General features: G+C 44.5%; 1 protein-coding gene across 2 annotated transcripts in view; it reads left to right on the top strand.

Annotated features, from left to right (window-relative positions):
* The window catches only part of LRP1 (LDL receptor protein 1), a 66,290-nt gene that overhangs the window by 4,332 nt on the left and 44,641 nt on the right, over nt 1–17,317 (top strand). For both annotated transcript variants that reach the window (XM_085194747.1, XM_085194749.1), the window contains exons 2-26: nt 5,430–5,582; nt 6,193–6,324; nt 6,406–6,552; nt 6,828–6,938; nt 7,177–7,305; nt 7,599–7,746; nt 8,156–8,271; nt 8,349–8,740; nt 8,820–9,156; nt 9,366–9,543; nt 9,623–9,720; nt 9,840–9,972; nt 10,054–10,221; nt 10,301–10,443; nt 12,320–12,451; nt 12,519–12,681; nt 13,102–13,190; nt 13,421–13,507; nt 13,574–13,932; nt 14,002–14,263; nt 14,411–14,881; nt 15,273–16,001; nt 16,313–16,479; nt 16,551–16,905; nt 17,123–17,220. In XM_085194747.1, coding sequence (XP_085050873.1) covers nt 5,430–5,582; nt 6,193–6,324; nt 6,406–6,552; nt 6,828–6,938; nt 7,177–7,305; nt 7,599–7,746; nt 8,156–8,271; nt 8,349–8,740; nt 8,820–9,156; nt 9,366–9,543; nt 9,623–9,720; nt 9,840–9,972; nt 10,054–10,221; nt 10,301–10,443; nt 12,320–12,451; nt 12,519–12,681; nt 13,102–13,190; nt 13,421–13,507; nt 13,574–13,932; nt 14,002–14,263; nt 14,411–14,881; nt 15,273–16,001; nt 16,313–16,479; nt 16,551–16,905; nt 17,123–17,220 — 5,297 coding nt within the window. The remainder of the gene's footprint in view (nt 1–5,429; nt 5,583–6,192; nt 6,325–6,405; nt 6,553–6,827; nt 6,939–7,176; nt 7,306–7,598; nt 7,747–8,155; nt 8,272–8,348; nt 8,741–8,819; nt 9,157–9,365; nt 9,544–9,622; nt 9,721–9,839; nt 9,973–10,053; nt 10,222–10,300; nt 10,444–12,319; nt 12,452–12,518; nt 12,682–13,101; nt 13,191–13,420; nt 13,508–13,573; nt 13,933–14,001; nt 14,264–14,410; nt 14,882–15,272; nt 16,002–16,312; nt 16,480–16,550; nt 16,906–17,122; nt 17,221–17,317) is intronic.

The following is a 17,317-nucleotide window of genomic DNA, read 5'->3' as shown; positions in this document are numbered from 1 at the left end:
ATCGGTGATTCAGTGGTAGAATGCTCGCTTGCCACGCGGGCGGCCCGGGTTCGATTCCCGGCCAATTGTGCATGCATGCATTCTATTTAATTTTCCTCACAGGCAGCCACGTAGTGCTTACTTTTGATCAGGGACAGAATACCCTCTTCAGCATTAACCACAAGCTCGAAAAAAAAATACCCGCCCGCTATAGAGGCATAGCAACGAAGATTTAGATGCGTTTGAACGTATTGGATAATTGGAGTTGAATGTATTATTTCAGCGCGATATATTTGGTTTCATATTTTTTGTAGTAGTTATTAGTAGGTAGGCTTTTGTTTATAATTTCTTCCGTTTAAAAATAGTCATTTAACTATCTGAAAATAGTCAATTAAATATATTTTAATGAGTACTTGAAAAGATTAGTAGCACAGATTTAAAATTACGGTACCTACTAAAAAATCCTTGCCGAGTACAACAATTGGTAAATCCTTATTGAATCTACGAAAATGCGGGTTGCATTAGGGTTTAATTAATTTTCACATTATCTTAAGTGCTTTGCAAAAACATACATTATATGAATAATCCAGTAGTAAAAGCGGGCGAAGCCGCAAGGGGGTCGCTAGTGCCATATAAAACTACGCCATATAAAATATTACGCTTGCGCCGTAATATTTTGCCTACTTGTTCATAACACCTAATTGAAAACAAACATCTATTTGCATACAAAGAAAATATGAGCTCATGAGTATATCAGTTGGATTTTTTTTCTAATACGTGTTTTATTCATATTTTGGTATATAATAAAAAGAAAATAATTATTTACTAATAAACTATTAATAATCGTAAGAATGTCAGTACAACGAAAAAAATCAACATTAAACAGTAGAGAAACCCTATGCGGATGTATTTAAAGCCTTTCATCTCATTAACTGTATCTAATTTATTAATTTACAGTATTGAATAGTATTGTGTCCCTGATTGTTGTTTTGCAATGAGTTATGTAAATATAATGTCTTAATGTATAGCACCTTAGAATGTATACCTGTGGCCAAAAATACGTACTAAATTTTGATAATTTTATCAGTAACTAGCGGCCCGCTCGCGGTTTCACCCGCGTGAACTATATTATTATTAATTTCTGTCTCCATGACTACGTCCTATAAGTGACGTTATGCAAAATTTGAGACTCTTAGCATTTGTAATAACGAAGTTTCATACAAACTTTTGACCCCAAAAACAACCCCTTAGAAGTCGAATATTGCAAATTCCCGTCTTAGCGAGCACCTACGTCCTATAAGTAACTCCTATGCAAAATTTGAGATTCCTAGCACATGTAGCCTCTGAGATTTCATGATGAGTGAGTGACCTTTCGATTTTATATATATAGATATACGACGTTAGCATTAGCAATTATACAGGCTGCGGCATAAATATAAATGTAATCCGATACTCGTACAGCAACGAGCAATTATTAGACGGTCATCTAATGACTGCTTGAGTAACAGCATTACATAAATGTTCACGTCGTAACTCATGGCCATACCCTCTCCAGGATCTCCATACATATAAGTGCACCGACTTATTACATGTTTTATATACATTCTATATGTTTCTTGTATGCAAAGCTACCGGCAATGAAACATAAATATGGTCCAAGAGTGCGCCGCGCCAGCCGGAGTGGAGCATGTGCTCGAGCCCCGCGCCTCTATACTACAAGCACATGTGATTGTTGTGGGAGAGCGTCTCGCCGCCCTATTAACTTGTCAACGTCAATAAAGCGGTTAAATAAAACACATCCACGTCCTCGACTCCAAATGTCTGCGAACCCCCCAGCATTCGCACGAAACTCATGATTCTGGGGAGCCCAGGGTGCGACCGATACGCGTTTTAGATCGCAATGTGTAATGCGGATCATTCTAAATAGAAACGCACAAGCTATATCTGAAACGACTAAATTCAATCTAGAAATAGATTATAAAGACGGAAGTTACACACGTAAGATGCTACGACGCTACTACTATAGTAGTCTAAGGATACTCGAGATAATAATTTTTTAAGTTAATTTTGAGCCCTAAGACAGAAACACCTATATAGAATAAAAAATGCAATCAAAATGTAAGTCACTAAACATAAAATGATATATTTTTAAAGTCAACCAATAGTGTGAAGCATTATTATCGATATAAACTTTCAAACAGCAATTTCCAATTTATGCAAACGTGAAAACAACTTGGGGAGTTTTAATGCATCGATGCTTTAACCGTATAGAGTTAGAGGGCAGAGTTTTGAAAGTAAAGTTTTCTGAATAAAATGGAAAAACAAGCAAATCATTTTATGCTTACATTTGTATAATTACTTTTGTTATGAGTTAGAATTTTTCTAGTACGGGTTTAACAGAGGGTTTACAGAATACAATAGAGAAAGGGATATTATAAGAGAAACCAACATGTTAAAACGTTATGACATATTGCTCTCATGAACAACGGTGTTAACACTTTAATGTTATATAAGAGATTTTTACTGTATTATTGTAGTGCATCACATCTGCATTGTAATTACTGAACTACTGAGGTAGAAATATACAGGTTATGTTATGTACAACAAAAATTTACTTAGGTTCTTTTTTAAAGCTTCGCCATATTTAAAAAAAAATACTATTGCAAAAAATATGGCTATTAATTAAAGAGCATTTCAGTAGTTGTATCTAGGTACTTGTCTATCTACCAGAGCCAGCATAACCGGTGCTCATTCGCGAACAGACAGGCTATTTAATATATTTGTATTTTGTAACACAATAATTAACTTTTATTGTTTTATACTCTAAAGCAATTATTTTTCTTACATAATAGAAGTATGTATATATTTTAATTTTTATCTAAGACATAGTTAGCAATGAAGCAGTCGCCGTCGTCGACCTCATGTTCGGTCAAGGTCTGCGCATACGCGTTTAACAGTTTTTGCTCAAAGCGAAAAATATGAACACTTTTTTTTTTGTTCGAAAATTACTTATGTTAGAAATTATTTAATTAAACCAGTACTATGAAAATTTAAAGCTTTAATTTTATTTTAAACAAATTTGATATCTTTTTACAAATAAGTGGATAAATAAATATATATAATAGGACTAGAAAAAAAAACTTTTTCTATACATAGGAATTTATGCCTCATTCGAAACCACTATTAATAATTGCACTTGTTTTATTTGTTCCTATTGAATCGCCTGACATATGATAATAAATACCTACGCTTGTTTATATTACAAGCATACTATTAAAGTCCTAAAATATTATGTATGTTTGATGATCCTAATGTATAGCCAGAACATCCCAGAACAAAACACAATGGAATTTCACTAGCAACTAAATAATACAAATAATCTGATACCCCTATCAGCCTAACTAAATATGAACCCGGCGTTGAATTGGAAGATGATTCATCACACCAAGACAACATCACTGTCTTGGAACAGTTAGGTACAGTTCCCGCTTAACCCGCGCCGCGACCTATAGCCGCCACGATAACTTATCTGACCAGTTGACCGTAAAGTATTATTTGTTCCTCGCAGTATAAGTCCAATGTATCGATAGTTTATGACTGCGTTTACTTGGTACTCATCAGTCAAGTTATTATGTAGAGCGGCGTTGAGTTACGCTTCTCAATTACTCAACACACAAAACCTCCACAATTCAGCGGAAAATGGGGAACGGAATGTTGTAACACTAGGTTGCCCTCTGCCTATCCTGCTATGTGCGGGATACAGCGTGAAGCTGATTTCTAAACTTGTCTTGTACGAGTACACTATGCAGGTACAGCATAATGACATCAGTATTTAATTTAGATGAGACTACGAAGTGTATAGCCGTGGCTCTGCCTGCTTCCACTCGAGACATAGAGATATGAGCCGCCCTCTCATATTACTGACAACTTAATACAAATTAATTTATACCTACTATATAAATTCCTTTGCTTGCAATTGATCGATAAATTTTATTCAACTGCATTTTATACAAATAGTAAAGTTATCAATTAATTACGTTTTATAATTTGTAGTAAAGCGAAACACGCAATGCCTCCAGAATTCGACGGAAAATGAGTAACGGAGTGTCTTACTAGTTGTATTGTTGTATTGCTGGTTGTGATAGTAAGGTTTCTCTCGCTTCTCGTAGTTCCCAATATCTAGAAGTGGACTAGCTCATCGCTCACAAATACATTATAGAGTGCGAGAATAACTCAATTCAATTATGTATATGCAAGTAGCAATTTCGTGTCTTGCGTTCGTAATGAGAACCTCGACCATCGCGGGCGCTTGAATCTAAGCTTCTTAAACTTACTTACTGTTTATTTTGAACTGTGACCAGAATTATTTAAGGATGCGATATCCAAATACGTTCAAGCAATACAAATATGTATGTCTAAAGTCTAATGTATTGATTAAATAAACGCGTTCTTTTATTTATTTACTTTGTACAATAATAGAAATGGTAATGTGCCTTACATTTTTAATATTTATTAAACATGTTTTTATCTTTTATCACTAACTATTCTGTAAAAAACACACACAAGCTCACTCAATTGAAAAGACATGAACCATGGAGTTCAAAACTATTGCATTTTATAGTTTGTTATCTTTAGTTTTTTTTCACATTCAGAATTTTAAAAAGTAAAGTCGTCATGGTTGAAATTACATTTCATAAGATCAATAAGATTACAAACTTTAACTTTAAGATAATTATATTATAATAACTACCATTATCTACGATAATCTACGACATAAACATAAAGCCATAGTTCATTCAGGCTAGACACAAGCAAATGGTTGAAAGTTCATCTTTAAAATGTTTATTTGAAATATTCTCTATAATTTTATGCCATCGAACTATTACAATAAAAGATTATAACTTCTAAATTATGAAAAAGAACGATTATAACTTCTAAATTATGAATATAACTACATTAGTTCTAGCGTAATATCGTGGCACAATGGCACAAGTGTGGGACTGTAAATGCGGGGGGTGGATTCGATTTCCACTCGAGGGAGTGAAATATTTTTATTTCTTCGTTCTAATATCGAGAGACGCGACGTTTCGTCGAATCCTGGAGGCGTTGCGTGTTGAGTGGCGGCAAAAAGGCAATGCCTCCAGAATTCGGCAAAAATTAAGAACGGCGTGCCTTAACACTAAAAAACAAATTTGCCTTGGCTCTCAATTCAAGGAAATTTAAGGAAAACATCAAACAAAGTAGTGAAAAAGATGGTGTTTCAGAAAAATAAACCCTTGTTTCCCATGGTTTTTATATAATAGGTATTAAGTATTGTTTTATTAAAAACGCAACATATAATTGTCAATTTTTACTTAACTCATTAAAAGTTTTTATTTAATTTTGAATCCGTTTAATATATAGAATTGATACTATAGATATGATATGAGGATTGTGTCTTATCGTTCCAGGTATACCGGGCGAGGAGGTGTCGGGCACGGTCTCGGGCACGTCGTGCACGGCGGAGCAGTTCGCGTGCGCGGACGGGTCGCGCTGCGTGCCCGCAGCCTGGCGCTGCGACGCGCGCGCTCACTGCGCAGACGCTTCTGACGAAATTGATTGCAGTATGTTTATTGTTTATATACAATTAACCACGTGTTTATTACTTATTTGTTTACTCTACAAACTTATTATATATATGTTTAAGTAATGTACTTTAGCTATATTTGCATAATAGCTGTTCTAATAATATTTATTGTTTTGGTTTAATTACATTCTTGTACACGCAGTAATTCTAATATTGAATTCAAGCTTGAATTGGTAAGATACCGCCGCTGTTGCTTCGACAAATTGCCTCAACTACTCGTATCAATTAGAGTAATATAAGTCTATTGGAGACACCCACACATTGGTTTAACTTACTACGAAGTTTACTAACAACTAATCTATATGTATACGTATAATAGATTTGTTCAAGAGTTGTTTCTGTATATTAAAAAAATCGCCAGGGTCTTAAAGGAAAACTAATATTTACATTTCCAGCATTAATGGAATTTTAGTCTTTTTAGTTATTCAAGTATCACATGAAAAGTGCAAAATAAATGTAAACAACTTTTATGTACAAAATTTATTATTAATACTACTATTTGCTTTCTCTTTTTTTTGCTAAATTTCTTTATGTATTTAGGTATCTCATTTTATAATTTTAATGAGGTCCATTTTATTTGTACACAGCATACAACACGACATGCGGCCCCGGACAGTTCCGGTGTTTGCGCAGCGGACTGTGCATAGCGGCGAGCTGGCGCTGCGACGGCGACGCCGACTGCGGCCCGCACGACGCCTCCGACGAGGACCCCTACATGTGTATGGACTACATACATCACACTACTATCAGAGACGTATAAATTAAGAAAACACAAATCCAACTAATACTTTCTGTTATAGGTGAAAAGGATTTTAAGTGCTGGGGCAAGTGGGCGCGGTGTGCGACACCGGAGGACGGCCAGTTCAGCTGCGTGCCCGTATATCAGTTCTGCGACGGCGTGCGCCACTGCCTCGACGGCAGCGACGAGTGGGATATCTGCGATAATTGTGAGATGCTTTAATGCACACTTAATACTCGTTATCTTTTAATATTTCCTCATCATAATCGTGTTTCTTAATCATAATTAGTGAACTTTCTTACTGATTAAACTTCGGAATTAAAAAATGTGTTAAATATGAACAACAAACTCATTCTTCACAATAAGTATGGATTATATTTTTATAATCCGTAATCCTTAAGAAATGAAAAAATAGAGTGGTGTTTGTTCCTTTCCTTTTCTTCATAAAACATAGTGTGCTTAACGTGTAATGGCTCTGTACAGTCACGGAGGCATCGTGCGCGGCGCTGGGGTGCGCGACGTGCCGCCCTACGCACGAGGGCCTCGCCTGCTACTGCCGCGCTGGGTACGAGTGGCGAGACGGCGCCTGCCGCGGTGAGCACCGCTGCACTCCACCTTACCCACTTATATGGTACGGTAGATGAGTCGTGGCCGCCCTGTAGTAAGGTTTTCTAAACTATAGTTTCTTTACAGAAGGGAAGAAAATAATTAAAAATAAAAAAAACCTAATATCAAATCTGCGCAGCTGTCTACAGCTAACTCCAGGGCGGCCACTACTCGTCGACCATACTATACTTGCTAAGTATGCTTTATACTGAGTGAGGTTTTGCAGACAGCGACGAGTGCTCGTGGGAGGGCGTGTGCGCGCAGCGCTGCAATAACGCACCGGGCTCGTACGCGTGCGCGTGCGCCGCCGGGTACCACTTGCGCGACGACCGACGCTCTTGTGCTGCTGTTAACGGTATGGGCAGGAACATTATATTTGTCATTGGCTTAGCGATAATATTATCTCGCATATATCAGGATAGACAGAGAGAACCTAAAGTTAAGACACTCTGTTACCTGCGCATCGCTCAATGTTTGTGCGTTCGCAAAATACCTGCTAAGTTACTAACTAGCAGAGGAAATGATAAAAATATTAATTCCTCGAGAGGGATTTGAATTCACAACCATTTCGTTTACCGTCAAATGTTGTGTAACTGCGTCGCGAAGGTCCCTTATTATTATTATTATGTTAACAATTTTTCCTTGCAGACCCGGTGGGAGCTCCGCTATCTTTGATCGTAGCTACGGAGAGTGGTGTGGAGCGCGTGTGGTTCGAGACTTCTTCTCTGAAGCCGACTGGGAATTATTCATTGTCAGCTCTCGACGTACGCGCTGTTGATTTTGATTACACTAATAAGTGGGTTGTTGTTATTTAATTTCAATTTCTATATCATATAGTCATTTGATAGAAAAATGTTTTTTATTCTAACACGGAACGGCACGATGAACTACGCCTAAGTCGTGTTTATTACTAAATTTCAGCTGCTATAGAAAAACATTTCAGCAGAAACAATTAAATTATTAAAAACAATGACAATTATTTCGGAGAGCTCATTAAAAAAGCTTTCTAGGTAATAAGATACGTGATTTCTGTGGTTTTTCGTTCAAGTCATATCATTCCGTTTTGGTATCTGAATTAAAAATCTCTGAACATGCATGAGGTTCCCTACCTGTGATACATCGATCGAGTTACACCTATATAACGTTAACAAAACAATAAAATATAATTCTTTTATTTAACCGATGAAATCTTCACTGCGGTACAGGAGCGTGTGCTACGTGCACCACAATGTGAGCCGCTCCGCGCTCGTGTGCGTCGACGCGGACGACTTCTCTCGCCGCCGCGAGCTGCCCTTGCCCCACGTTTTGCCCGACCTCAACTGTGAGTGCCTCGTCCTCCTTGACCTTTTGTCATCCGGACTCGTGCGCGACAGTCAAAGCATATGTGATGTGTTGCAGCCGTGCACCACCTGGCCGTGGATTGGGTGGCGGGCAATTGGTATCTGGCGGACGAGGCGCGCGAGCTGGTGGCGCTGTGCGATCCCGCGCTGCTGCATTGCCGCCTGCTGTTAGACGCCGGCCTCGGCCGTCTGCGCAGCCTCGCGCTCGATCCAGTCGCTGGCTTGCTCTTCTGGACCACGTGGGGCGCCGAGCCGCCCGCCGTGCGCCGCGCCGGCCTCGCTCCCACCGGTCCCGTCGCCCCCATTGCCGACCGCAAACTCGTGTACCCCGGCGCGCTCGCCGCCGACCCAGCCGCGCGCTTTCTCTACTGGGTCGACGCCTACCTCGAGTGCGTCGAGCGCGCCGACTACGAAGGCGGGCAGCGCGCCACCGTTCGCCGCGGATACGACGTGCGTACTTCTTCAAACCTACCTCCTGCCGCTCTCATCGACCCCACGTGGTCCGCTAACCGTCTGTTCCGACCCCCAGTCTCAGCGGCTGGAGCGCATCTCTGTGCTGGAGGACCTGCTGTACCTGCCCGCGTGGCAGAACCGCAGTGTGTCGGCGGTGTCGCGCTACCGCAGACACGCGCCCGCCGCGACGCCCCCGGCCCCCACGCGCCTGGTGCTGCGTGCACGCCCGCTCGCCGCGCTCGTGTACCACCGTCAGCGCCAGCCCACCGCTGCACGCCCGCACCCGTGCGCCTTGCGCAAGGGCGGCTGCGCGCACATATGCGTGCCGGCGTACGATGGAGACGGCGGTACGCCGCGCGCGCACTGTGTGTGCCGCAACGGGTACCGACTCGTGGGACACCGTGATTGCGAACGTGAGTGCTGTAACATAAAGTTAACACTTTTTATACAATTACTTAACTTTTGATTTAAGATAATTCAAATAATTAATTTTTCAATTAAAATTATTTAAAAATCTAAACTTATAATTTTTCAAAATGAGGTGTTACAATCGTTGCGTAGCGTCCGTAATGACAAATGTCGTTGCAAATATTCGCAACAGTTTCTTAGTGTGTGTACGCAGTTATGGAGGTGGAGAGCTACCTGGTAGTGTCGCGCGGCGCGCCGGCCCTGGTGGTTGGGCTGGCACTAACGGGGACGGGGCACGAGGAGCCCTTCGCACCCGCCACGCACGCCGCGCGCCCCACTGCCGCCGATGTGGACTGGGTCGGCAACATGCTCTACTACTGTGACGTGCACAAGTGAGTGCTGAGGTAATCGCCTCTCACCATCCTGTTACTTGTAATTGTCTATATACGTGACAACGGTTGTATCTTGCAGGTACCGGATTGTTCGCCAAAAACTGGACGGCACCGGAGGAGAGATATTCCTCGGCGACGAGGTCGACAACTGCGAGGGCCTCGCCATTGATTGGATGAGTGAGTCCTCCACACTTTCTTAATTATTTATATATTTAATTCCTTGTCCTTCCCCACGTAAAAATGTAATCTGTATTCTGTGTTGAGAATAAAGAAAGTAAAGTAGTGTTGTGTCGTAGGCCACAACGTGTACTGGACGGACGACGCGCTGGGACGGCTGAGCGTGGCGGGAATACACAGCCCCGCGCACCGCGTGCTCGTAAGCGAGCCGCACTTCCACCCGCGTGCACTCGCACTGGATCCTGCCAACGGGTACGCCTCATTTTACACTCGTCACTGCTTGTACCACAGTACACAATACATTGTGATCGACACGAAGTGTTCTGTTCGCAGTGTGATGTTCTGGTCGGTGTGGGCGGGCGTGGGCGGCGGCGCGGGGTCAAGCGGCGCCCGCATTGAAACGGCCGCCATGGACGCGTCGCGGCGCCGCACGCTGCTGCACGAAGACCTGCACTGGCCCAACGGACTCGTCATCGACTTGCAGACGAGATACCTCTACTGGTAGCTCGCGCGTAACTCCTTTTTATAATTAAAATGAAAATTTTCATCTATGATGATAACATTTAGCAAATTTGTATAGGTGTGATGTATATCTCAACAAAATCGAGCGCATCCTGGTGACGCAGTCCGGCGACATTGCTCCCGGCAGCGAGCGCGAGCTGCTGCTCCGGAACTCTGCTGACACTCCCCTGTCTAAACCTTACGGCCTTGCAGTGTACGAAGGTGAATATGCCACATCTTATATCCTATCCTATCCTATATCTTATAAAACAAAGTCGCTTTTCGTGTCTATCTGTTGTTTCTAACTCTTCTTCTTCTAAACCACCCAACGGATTTTGATACGGTTTTCAACATTAGGTCGAGTATTTTTCATAGAAGGTTTATATATAGTTTATTATTTGTATATTCTTATGTAAATTAACATAAATACGATAAATGTGTATAAAGTCCTACCCGTTGAGACACTTTCGCGCATGCGCTGCTTTAATGGTAAGTACTACATGAAAATAATGTACTGGAGTATTATTCCTCTTAATAAGATCTACAAGAAAGTCCGTGACGGCATATTCGTATCTTTTAAGAATAACGTGTAGTGATCATTTTTCTGTCTAAAAATAATAATTTCAATATATTTTTTATTGTGAGTCATATTTTTCCATAATGGTATTAATCTTTATCCTTTAAAATACTTTATTAATTTTTTACGTTAAACGAAGATAAAATTTTCTTTTTACGCTATTTCGAAATTGCGAATAGTGCGTTGACACATCAGCTGTATGTTACTCAAGTTTACTTATCCCTTACTCTCAGCATATAAATAAGTATATTAATTACGCTGGCCATTTAATGTAGATCAAAACTGTCTTTTACTGTTTTTAATTTCAATAAGTACTTTAGAAGTTTTTACAATATCAAAAAATCCTTGCTGCGAAACGGCTCGCCACTCGCCATGCGTCCGCCGCGCCCGCCTGCCCTACACGCATCGGTGGTTCAGTGGTAGAATGCTCGCCTGCCACGCGGGCGGCCCGGGTTCGATTCCTGGCCGATGCATTCTATTTAATTTTCCTCACAGGCAGCCACGTAGTGCTTGCTTTTCATCAGGGACAGAATACCCTCTTCAGCATTAACCACAAGCTCGAAAAAAAAATCCGCCTGCCTTTATAGCAACGAAGATTTAGATGCGTTTGCACGTATTGGATAATTGGAGTTGAATGTATTATTTCAGCGCCATATATTTGGTTTCATATTTTTTGTAGTAGTCATTAGTAGGTAGGTTTTTGTTTATAATTTCTTCCGTTTAAAAATAGTCATTTAAATATATTTTAATAAGTACTTGAAAAGATTAGTACACAGATTTAAAATTACGGTACCTACTGAAAAATCCTTGCTGTCTAAAACAATTGGAAATCCTTATTGAAACTACGAAAATGCGGGTTGCATTAGGGTTTAATTAATTTTCACATTATCTTAACACTAGAAGCGCCGCCGTCCCATTTTTGTCCCAAACGCAAGGTTGATTGTTTATAACTTTTTTGTTTGTTAATGTATGTAGATGAAACTTTTTGACTATTACCAATTTTACACCTTTATTTAATTAAAAATATAAATAATTATATAGCAGTCACACTTTTTGAAAAAAAAAATAGATTTACCTAGAACTGCCGCTGGGTCATTTTTGTCCCGCCATTATTATTTTATTATTTGAGGGTATAATTTGACATATTTTCATGCTTCGGGGACGAGGTGGAGGTGAAAGGACGATGCGGGGGCGGAAAAAAATTGAATAGTAGGTTTAGCAGTCAATACCTAAGTTTTTAGGGTTCTGTAGCTTTTAAGGGGAAAAAAAACCCTTATAAGATAATTTTTTGTCCATCCGGCTGTCTTTGCCTTTATCTCAGGAACGCTTGGAGAAATCGAGTTGATATATCTTCGAAAGTACTGAACCGATTTACTTAAAACTTTCACCGTTTTAACTTAAAATTGAAAGTTTGTTTTATCAAAATCGATTCATGAAAAAATCCACCTCGGCACCGGCACCTACGAATATATAGTAATCCCATATCTATACTTATACTTATAATAAATCTGTATTTGTTAGATTGGGTGATATGGAGCGAGCACGGCACGGGGCATGTGCGCCGTCGGCACGCCAACGGTTCGCTGGACACGCTGCGCGAGTTGTCACCGCCTCTCTACGACATCCGCCTCGTGTCCGCCGCCGAGCGCACCGGTACGACACGCCTATTACAGACTACTGTAGACCACCACCACCTATTTCATACTCGCTCTCGTTATAGGGGAGAATGCTTGCTCGTACCAGAACGGCGGCTGCCCGTGGCTGTGCCTGCCCACGGCGCCGGGCGAGCGGCGCTGCGTGGCGGCGGGTGGCGTGGGGGATGGGGACGGCGCGCCCTGCGCCGCCAAGCAGTTCCACTGTGGGCAAGGAGGAGTGACTACGACGTGAGTACTATTCCACCCGTACCCGTGGGCCGTACCCACTATTCTCTAGTGGGTACGGCCCAAACCAAGAGAAACAACATCTTGCCATTATTTCAGTGCAATCATTTTATAAAAGCAAATGTAATTTTTAGGGTTTCGTACTTTTTAAAGAAAAAAAGAACCCTTATAAGATCACCCTGTTGTCCGTCTGTCTTTCTGTCAAGACCATTTATCTAAGGAACGAATGGAAAAGATATGGCCGTTTTTATCGCAAAAAATGCGTATTTCGACACTGTTAAATGTGGCAACTAGCATCTACAGATAGTAATTGTTTGACCGCGACCCGACCTGCGCTTGTCCGGTTTTTTTAACTAAAGTACATCAATCTGTCTGACATAAAAACTTTTGTCGAATATTTTTTACATAATATGTACTATTTAGACGATGCATCGATTCATCATTCTTGTGTGACGGTGACGCCGACTGCGCCGACGGCTCCGATGAGGATACTTCGCCCACTGGACCTTGTGGTACTTAAGAATAACATTTTCTTCAATAACTTAGATTTTTTTTTAGTTAGTGAATATAACTTGTAAGTGATTCAACCCACATTTGGCACTAAAAATATTAGTAGCTTATTTGTTTAATATATATCTATATCTTATTGTGCCGCAATGTAATGACGGAACATAATGTCCAATTATGTAAACTCTTAAAAAATATTATAATACTTATGACTTTATTATTTTACTCGTTTTAGCGAACGCGACTTGCAATGAGGAGCAGTTTATGCAGTGTGATGCTAATCGTTGTATTCCAAAGAGTTGGATCTGCGACGGTCTGAAAGGTCAGTCAAAGAAATGTCATCTATTTCAATGTTAGAGTAAGAGGCTAACAAGTAGGGCGTCGGCAGATTGCTCAGACGGCGCGGACGAGACGCCGCGAGCCTGCCAGCGCACTGCCTGCGCACCCGCCATGTTCACGTGCGCGCGCTCGCGCCGGTGCCTGCCTGCCGCCTGGCGCTGCGATGGCGCGCCCGACTGCGGCGCGCGCGACCTCTCCGACGAGGCCGACTGCCCGCCACCCGCGCCCTGTGCGCCCCCCTCCTTTCGATGCGCCGCCGGCGCCTGTCTCCCCGCCGCCTACCTGTGCGACGGCCGCGCTGACTGCCCCGGCGCCGACGACGAGGCCAACTGCCCTTTAGCCGGGCGCGACGCGCGCCTCTGCGAGGACCACGAGTACCAATGCGACAACGGCGAGTGCATACGCATGGTGAGTGTCCGGCGCCGCGCCCCCGCGACACACGCGACCATGTGCTTGACGTCCCTTGACTGCTTGCAGGAGTTCCGGTGCGACTCGCACGTGGACTGCCTCGACGGGTCGGACGAGGCGGCCTGCGCGTCTACCAACACCACCGTCCCACCCGCCGTCACCACCACCACCACCGACGCGGAGAGAACACAGATTGAAACTGAGGCTAGTGTGGAAGAGTGCGCGGCGCCCGCGCTGCGCTGCGACAACGGCACCCGCTGCGTGCCGCTGCAACAGCTGTGCGACGATGTGCAGGACTGCGCCGATGGAGCCGACGAGGCCGACCGATGCGGTAGCGTTGTAGAAAATTTTTTTTAGCTAAAGTAACAACGTTAATATTTACCTGGTACAATGCGTCACTTATTAACGATAGCATAACTATGATTAATTAACAATACAGTTACAGTATACAGTTACGAGTGTCCTTTTAAATATTCAGGTGAGCCGATGTGCGCAGTGGCGGCGTGCTCGCACACGTGCCACGCAACGCCGCGTGGGCCCGCCTGCACTTGCCCCGCGCCCCTGCGCCTGCAGAGCGACGGGTACTCTTGCGGGACGAGCGAGCAGGCGTGTGCCGAGTGGGGCGTATGCAGCCAAACCTGCACGGAGCACAAGGGGCGCGCGCGCTGCACGTGCCTGGCCGGCTACCGTCTCGCAGGGGACGCGTTCACGTGCAAGAGCACGGCCCCCGAGCGCCCGTTGCTGGTGTACAGTACGCGCCACGAGCTGCGCGCCGTGGACCTCGCCGACGAACGGCACACATCACGCGCGCTTGTGTCGTCGCTGCGTAACACCATCGCGCTGGCGTGGAGGCGCGCACCCGCCCCTCGCGCTACCCCCGCCGCCGTGCACGTGTACTGGATCGACGTGCTCGACGACGCCATCTACCGCGGCACGCTGCTTGGTGACGGTGAGCCTGCGATATTGTTCTATATATCTGTTATTACTTTAACAATGTATATATTTTTTGTAATATTTAGTCGTATGATTGAGGAGAGGAAAACTAAAAACTGACTGGGTATGAATAATAATAATAATAACGATAGAATGCAATATTAACGTGAAAGTTAAGAGATTAGAACAACAAGAAATATGCTTAGTACGATGATGATGATGATGATGATGCACAGTAGTAAAGTATTACAGCACTTATGAGCACAGTAGTAAAGTATTACACGCAGAACAGTTTTCACTTCAGTGTGTAGAATACTTATTAAAATAATTATAAACCATGATTGAAAACACACGGGAGTGGTTAAATTATTTTATATTTATTTACATTGATCATATTGTATTGTCAGTAATAAGTGGCATCGAAGTGGTGGTTCAGCGCGGACTGACGTCGGCAGAGGGACTGGCGGTGGACTGGGTGGCCAGCAACCTGTACTGGGTGGCGGCCGATGTGCCACAGATTGAAGTGGCCACGGCTGAGGGCCGTCACCGCCGCGCGCTGGTGGCCGGCGGGCTGGGAGCGCCGCGCGCTCTCGCGCTCGACCCCGCCGCTGGCCTGCTGTTCTGGAGCGACTGGGACGCGCGCGCGCCGCGCATCGAGTGTGCGTCGCTGGCGGGGCGGAAACGGCGTGTGCTTGCGGCCGGCGCGCTGCCCAACGGCCTGGCGCTGGACCTGGTCGCGCGCCGCGTGTACTGGGTGGACGCGCGCGCTGACGCCGTGCACGCAGCCGACTACGATGGTGGCGCGCGACGCGTAGTGCTGCGCGCGCACGCCGCGCTGGCACACCCCTTCGCGGTGGCGCTGTTCGAGTCGCACGTTTACTGGACGGACTGGCGCGCCGACGCCGTGCTGCGCGCCAACAAGTGGAACGGCTCCGACGTGATCTACGTGCAGAAGACGCTCTCACAGCCCTTTGACGTTAAGGTGGTGCATCCTAGCCTGCAGCCGCCCGCTGACAATCCTTGCGCCGTTGCGGGCGGAGGCTGCTCGCATCTGTGCCTTATAGACGCGCCCGGGCGGCGCGTATGCGCGTGCCCACACCTCATGCGTCTTACAGATGACAAACGCACCTGCGAGGGTAAACTTACTACTATGATAACGTTTAATTTTATTTACAAGTTTATTTATCAGCTTCACGCTGTATTCCGCACACAGCAGGGTAGGCATAGGGATCCTAATGTTAACACACCCCGTTCCCGATTTTCCGCCGAAATCTGGAGGTAATGCGTTTGCCCCTGCGCCACGACTGACCTCGACTACGGGTTTAAATGAAAGCTTATTGAGTTTTTATATTTATTACGATAATTTAAATAATTCTATAGTTTAATTAATGAAAAAAATACTATAATATTGTGAATCACGTATTTATTTATATATTCGCGTATACAGTGTACGAGCAGGCCATCGTGGTGAGTGTGGCGGGCGGTATCCGCGGACTGTCGCCGGCGCAGCCGCACTTGCACACGCTGCCCGCGCTGTCCGGCGCGCATCTAGCTACGCCGGTCGCACTGCAGTGCCTGCCCGACGAGCACGCCATCTTCTGGGCTGACGCAGACGTGAGTGCTCCCGGTCCCGCCTGTCACGTGAGGTGACTTGACGTGTGTGTGACGTACCTGTGTGTCCGCAGAGCAACGAGATAAAGCGCGCGGACGTGCGCACAGGCGAGGTGTCGACGGTGGCGGACAGCGGCGTGGAGGGCCCGCGCGCGCTCGCGCTGGCGGCGGGCGCGCGCGTGCTGTATTATGTGTCGCGCGGCGCGCTGGCGGCGAGCGGGCTGCGCGGGGAATGCGCGGTGCCGCTGTTGGCGGGCGCGGCGGCGCTGCAGACACTGGTGGTGCACGAGCGCGCCGCGCGCCTTTACTGGGCGATGCGCGCCGGTGACGGGGGTGGCGTGGAGCGCGTGGAGCAGGCGGCTGCCGACGGCAGTGACCGCAAAGAGCTGCTGAACTCCACTGCGGACGCGCATCTGTCGCGTGCCACTAGTGAGTACTAATCTACGAAATAGTTAATGCTTAGCATTATGTCTCGTTCGTTTATACTGTTAATTTTACACTATCCTTAGCCTATTAGTTCCTTCTGCAGTGCAAATGCTACCTTTATCAGGTTGACTTTTTTTTCGCTTTTCTTTCTGGTTCGCTAGGCCTACCCTGCTGTGTACGGGATACAGCGTGAAGCTGATTTTTATTTTTTAAATTTTAGGCATGCGGGTTGACGAGGAAGGCAACCGTCTTTACTGGGTCAACGAAGGCTCCGCCACGATACAATACATCGATTTAAAAACTGAGAAAGCCTTTGTTGTAAGTATAATTGACACTTAAAAATATGTAGGACATATACTACATATTTTAATAGTGTATTTAGTTACAATCCGAAACAGTTATAAAGTATAAATAA

The sequence above is a fragment of the Heliconius melpomene genome, chromosome 12 (assembly GCF_056956725.1).
Source record: "Heliconius melpomene rosina isolate 202511_hmr_F chromosome 12, ASM5695672v1, whole genome shotgun sequence".
NCBI lineage: Eukaryota > Metazoa > Arthropoda > Insecta > Lepidoptera > Nymphalidae > Heliconius > Heliconius melpomene.
This window is presented reverse-complemented; position numbering and strand designations above follow the sequence as displayed.